Source organism: Diabrotica virgifera, chromosome 6 (genome assembly GCF_917563875.1).
Source record: "Diabrotica virgifera virgifera chromosome 6, PGI_DIABVI_V3a".
In the NCBI taxonomy this organism is placed as follows: domain Eukaryota; kingdom Metazoa; phylum Arthropoda; class Insecta; order Coleoptera; family Chrysomelidae; genus Diabrotica; species Diabrotica virgifera.
This window is the reverse complement of record NC_065448.1, coordinates 186,267,566-186,273,181: the sequence shown is the minus strand read 5'-3', so window position 1 is coordinate 186,273,181 and position 5,616 is coordinate 186,267,566. Positions and strand designations below refer to the sequence as shown.

Sequence of the window (5,616 nt, the reverse complement as noted above, 5' to 3'; positions counted from 1 at the left end):
ACGTCTGTCTCAAAAAAAGAATGTGTGTGTACTTTGTACGCACGTAAGAAGATATTCTTCTATTATATAATAGGTAATTTAAACGAAGTAAATATACTTAAAAGGGTATTTGTACTTATTTTATTTAAAAATCAAACTAACTTTCTTATCTACCACTTTCAAAAAAGAAGAATATCTTCAAAAATTATATAATAATATACTTACAATCATAAAATCTATAAAAAAAAAATAATAACTTGCTTGGGGCTTGAACCCACTTCACGTCTACCGCGCCGTACGAAAGTTGACGGCATTTCAAACTGCACCACATTCGCGTGTACGTCATGTGGGAATATACACAAACTAAACGTTTACACCATAAATTTATATGAATTTAATAAAATTATTAGTTTGATTTTTGTCGAAATAAAATACAACAAAATATAGAGTAAGAAAACGATATATGAGATGAAGATTTGTAGAAAATTTGTTCATAATCAGATTATGTAAATTAAAGCATTGCCTACTAATAGGTAACTACATTATTTTGTTTACATTTTCCAAATAGATAGGTATTGAAACTATTAGGTATTTCCATCTGAAACATTTAGAATTACGTACCTGCGGCTTTTCAAAACTATTTAAAAAGTCACTATAATTATAAATTTGATTTTATTTCTGTCCACACATCAATAAAAACTAATATTATACAATATTTTTGTTTACCGATAACCTCCATATTGAACAAATATTGACAGATCATTTCAAAATTTCAACACCCAATCAGAGCCCATATAACGACTAATACCATACTGTCGGTGTGCGCATGCGCGCGGATCAATCAATCGATTCGCCGCTAAAGAAGAATATCTTCAAAAACTCGTATAAGGCTGTATAGAACATTGATAGTCCCCGTTCTCACATATGGATCAGAGGCATGGAAGCTAACTAAAACAGATGAATCCGCTCTATCGATTTTTGAAAGAAAGGTGCTACGCAAGATATTCGGAGCGGTCTGTGAGAACGTAATAGGGAGGCGTAGATATAACTTTGAACTGCAGAATATCTACAAGCATACGTTTGGTGGAAAAGATATTATCACTATAATTAAACGAAACCGCCTGCAGTGGGCAGGACACGTAGCCCGGGCCCCTGAATCGAACATGATAAAAAAGATTCTAACAGCGCAACCCGTGGGAATGAGAAGACGGGGTAGACCAAAGCTGAGGTGGATGGACGGGGTAACACAAGATGCCGAGAAGATCGGAGTCGGCAACTGGAAATGCAAGCAAGGGACAGAACAGAATGGCGTAGAAGGCTTGAGAAGGTCGAGGCCCTCTAAGGGCTGTAGCACCAAGATGATGATGATGATGGGTAAAAATTCGCGGCATTAGAGCGTCAACTGTAAACACAGGAACTAGAGCGTCTTGGCAAGCTTCTTTTTGCTTAAGGCCTTATCTAAAAGCCTTTTCCTCGCTGCGCTCTCAATGCTCATTGATTAGAACATAATTGGTACTTGCTGAGCTTCATGGTAGTTTTTGTTTGTTTCTGCAACACCCGAGTGACCTAGGTGCAGAGGTTGACCAAAGTTAAGATAAAGGAAGGGTGTAGTTGATAGTGCCCGATTGTCGAAAATCGGTGTTGACAATTGGTATCAAATGGTATTAAACTGCAGAATAAAATTACATACTAACGCTTAACTTGACGCTTGGTACTGTAATGAGATTATACACATGAGTCCACAAGCAGTTAACACTATCAAGATCACGAAAATGTCATATCTATGACAAATATTGCTCATCATGAAAAGCTTAAACAACTTCAGATAATAGTGAAAGGTAATATCTATCTAAAGGAAAGAGCAATATGTGAAGGAAGAAAAATTCATAACTAAAAACGTAACATAAGAAATTAGATACACACAACAGAAAACCACGCAATCCATCAAGCTCAGGACATAGAAAAATTTGCCACATTGGTCATGAATCTTAATCTAGATGGTTTAGAATGTTTTAGAAATATAAAATCCTTTGATTTTGACAAATATTAGTGAATAGAAAAGATATATTGAATCAGTCTTTAGTTTAAATAACACGAGCACTAGCAACACTTGAAATATTTATTCTTAACCTATTCACTCTCGGCACGTAATTAAGGTGCACCACATTTGCCAAAAAATACCCTATAACTCTACCCAAATCTCTACTAAATATCTTGAGTTTTGTATTCTCTATTTTGTAAGTAGAAAAGTCTGAACATTGAGAATGACTAGCTGATTTAAAAATTTAAATCTCTTTAGCCTGGTTTCAAAGATGGCCAACTCCATTTAGCAAAATTTTCAGTATAGGTAAAAACTGTTCAAACTACTTCCACATAATGGGTACTGTTGAATTTTTTTTTCTAATAATAATTATTTCCAGAGCATCCTGGAATAATAATATTTATGCTTTTTACTGTAGTTAAATGGATATTTAACGTTGAAATATGAAGTTGGCCGTATTTGTAACCAACATGTGGACATAGTCGTTTTTGTTACCAAAAATATTGCTGATGGTGTCGCTGATATCTTAAGTCAGCAGTAAAATATTAGTAGCAATGCATCAGGGCTTGCCCTATACTGAAGTTTTTTTTAGTGAAAATAAAAAAAGTTGAAATAAGTGTTAAAAATATTAATAATTTATTGGGCTAATACAATATTTGTCAATAAAATTTAAAAACCCGATCAATACACTAACAAAAAAAGTTCTTTAGATACCTGCTTGATCGGTAGACAATATCTAAATCTTACAATAATTCTGAATCAAAAGTCCACTACAACTTGGTTGACTTCCATGACTTCATCACAGTCTGCATTATTTAAGCACTCACATTCAGGAAGTGGATTTTCAGGCATCATTTCATTACTGTTTATCACTTCTTGATACCAGTTCACATTTTCCATTTCACTCCATTTTTCACCATAATGTTTTTGTAATAAAACGCGCATGTCTTTAATTTTTAACCCAAACACTTGACTCCAAGCGTAAGTTCTGTAGGGTTTATATTCCACACTTTTTTCCCTGGTCTCATGACACTCAAACTTGAATTAATTGGGAAACTGTAGTTTTGTTCGCTACTGACAGTTACTGACTTTTGTTTCTTGGTCAGAATTAACATTATGACATGTTCAATTTTGAAATGAACATTTGTTGGGTTTTTAACACAGTTTTTAGCTTCTGACTTCAAATCTTGGTTGGTCCAGTCTTTTCCTAAAAGTTTGACTGTCCCATGCTTACTAACTCTAAATGATACTTACAATTCTATCTCTTTTATTTACACTTCGTTTTATACCACCAAAAATTCTATCACTAGGCATATATGAGTGACCGGTAACAGTAAACACAAGCTCCACTGTTGTGATTCAAGTTTTAGTCCTGTGCAGCCGAGTAATGCACATCGTTAATACAATACTATTCTTGTATTGGCCTGGACACCCATCAGCTACCAGTCTTAAGGTGTTTTTTCCTTCAAAGTAACCAGATATCGATCTGCACTCAAGTTCTTCAAATACTGCAGAGGCTATTTCATTCGAAGACTTTTTCATTTCGTGTTCGGCCCAAGAGTAAATTGATACATTTTCTTTGCGTAAAGCTCCGGTTCCAGTAGAACATCCAGAAACTATCGTCAGATTATAGCAGTGTAACTGTCTTGACTGCAAGCAAGCTGCACTTCACTGCAAGCTTCACTGCACACTAGTTTGGCCTAGGCCAAACTAGTTTGCAGTGTTCATATTAATACCAGGATAAAATAGTTTGGCCTAGGCTAAACTAGTTTATCCTATTGCGTTTAGGACAAACTAGTTCAGCCTAGGCCAAACCTAGCCTTTGGCCTAGGCCAAACTAGTTTGTCCTGAAATCGGGTTTGTGTGGTAACATATACATATTACAGAAATCAAAAAATGTATATTATTTAATAAGTTTCAAGAACCATATGTTTGTTCACTAATAAAAATATTCTAGCGATAATTTGATTGATAAAATGTGATTTAATATTATTATCTGACAATATGTCTAAAATGTTAAAAGGTAGTTCAAAATTGAATAAAATGTACGTAGATCCTGTTTGTGTGAGGTACTTTTCAAACAATTATAGTATTAACAATCTCACTTTTCTCCGATAATTGCCTACAGGAAAAAATTGATCGATACAATTTAGTCCGTCTCTGAAGCAAATCTCCAACGAATTTATTCCCTCACTTACGCTTACAATTACTTTGTGCTCCACTAACTCTATTCATCTCGTAGCCGGACAAATAATTATGGTAATAAAAATCTGATCTTTTTTTTTCTAAAACTGCACTATAAAAGTAAATCGATATTAGACATCAACACCAGTCATCGACGATCGTTTAGCCATGCGGTGCGCCAATTTAGTTCTCGCGGTCGCCCTATTGACATGTTCTTTTGCTGAAGAACATGAAAATACAAGTGATAGAAGTGATTACAAACGGTCATTAACGAAAGACTGTGAAAACACCTATTCCGCGACTTGTTTAAAATTGGACATTGTTAGCTGGGTTGACAAACTAAACGAAAACGAAAACTTTAGTGTATTTCCTGGAGTTTCCATAGTGCGAGAAAATGCCAGTGCCAGGGCAAACACAGCTGATATAGTAGCTGATTTAGCTAGAGACTTTCCCAATGATCCTGATGCAAGATTGGATGCGTTTCTGGTAAAGAAAGTTCAAGGGTTCTTCACCAGCCATTCCGTAAAACTTAACCTCTTCGATGCAGAAAGTGCTGAGTCTGCACGTAAAGGTGGCGGTGGTGGAGGAGGAGGTGGCGGCAAAAAAGGAGGAGGTGGATTAGGGCTTATCTTTGCTGCAGCTGCTATGATGAAAAGTACCCTATTAGCTCTTGCTCTTGGAGCCTTGGCGGCCCTTGCTGGTAAGGCACTCATGACTGGTCTCATTTCCTTATTACTCTCTGCCATAATTGGTCTTAAGTCGCTGTCTGGAGGTGGAGGCAAAACCACGTATGAAGTAGTTTCCAAACCAGTGTATACGCATTCATCGTCTCATTCTACTGGACATGAAGACTACCACCATGGGCATTCAGGATATGGAAGGAGCTTTGATATGCCTTTACCACTTGGACTTCAGCCGGAATACAAACCTGCTTAGTATTTTTCAATTTGTTTGTTGTTATTTATTTGTTAATAAATTATTTATTTATTTCTTTGTATAAATGTGTCATTCATTTCATCACAAATTTTATGAAATATTTTTCACTACTTTTAAATAAGATCTATATTTAGTACAAAAATCTTTTACATTTTAAACATTTTTAGTGTAGACGATATAAAATCTATTTTTCAATAATCAGATCCAAATTTTTCCAATGCTTTCTTTTTAGTTTTTTAGGTTTTGAACATTTAAAACAAGCATTTTCACCAGTGGGAATGTCAATTTTTATTATGAGTTTTCATTTTTATAATAATGTTTTCAGAATTTCGAAGATTTTAAAATAACTATATTTTTTTCTTAAATTAACATTCAAGATGCAGTAGAAATAAACAAATCAAGACACGTTAGATGCTACTAGGAGCACTTCCGAATCATAATTTACAATGTATAAATTTTGGAAATCATGATTTGGG

General features: G+C 34.8%; 1 protein-coding gene across 1 annotated transcript; it reads left to right on the top strand.

Moving 5' to 3' along the window:
- The first annotated feature begins 4,355 nt into the window (after positions 1-4,355).
- On the top strand, positions 4,356-5,205 carry LOC114324577 (uncharacterized). Its single transcript, XM_028272442.2, has one exon. The coding sequence runs from the start codon at positions 4,373-4,375 to the stop codon at positions 5,138-5,140; it is 768 nt and encodes a 255-aa protein (XP_028128243.1). The 5' UTR covers positions 4,356-4,372; the 3' UTR covers positions 5,141-5,205.
- Positions 5,206-5,616: the final 411 nt, after the last annotated feature.

What these genes read in the sequence shown, in the direction of transcription:
- LOC114324577 (XM_028272442.2), top strand. Translation starts at nt 4,373, where the DNA reads ATGCGGTGCGCCAATTTAGTTCTCGCGGTCGCCCTATTGACATGTTCT.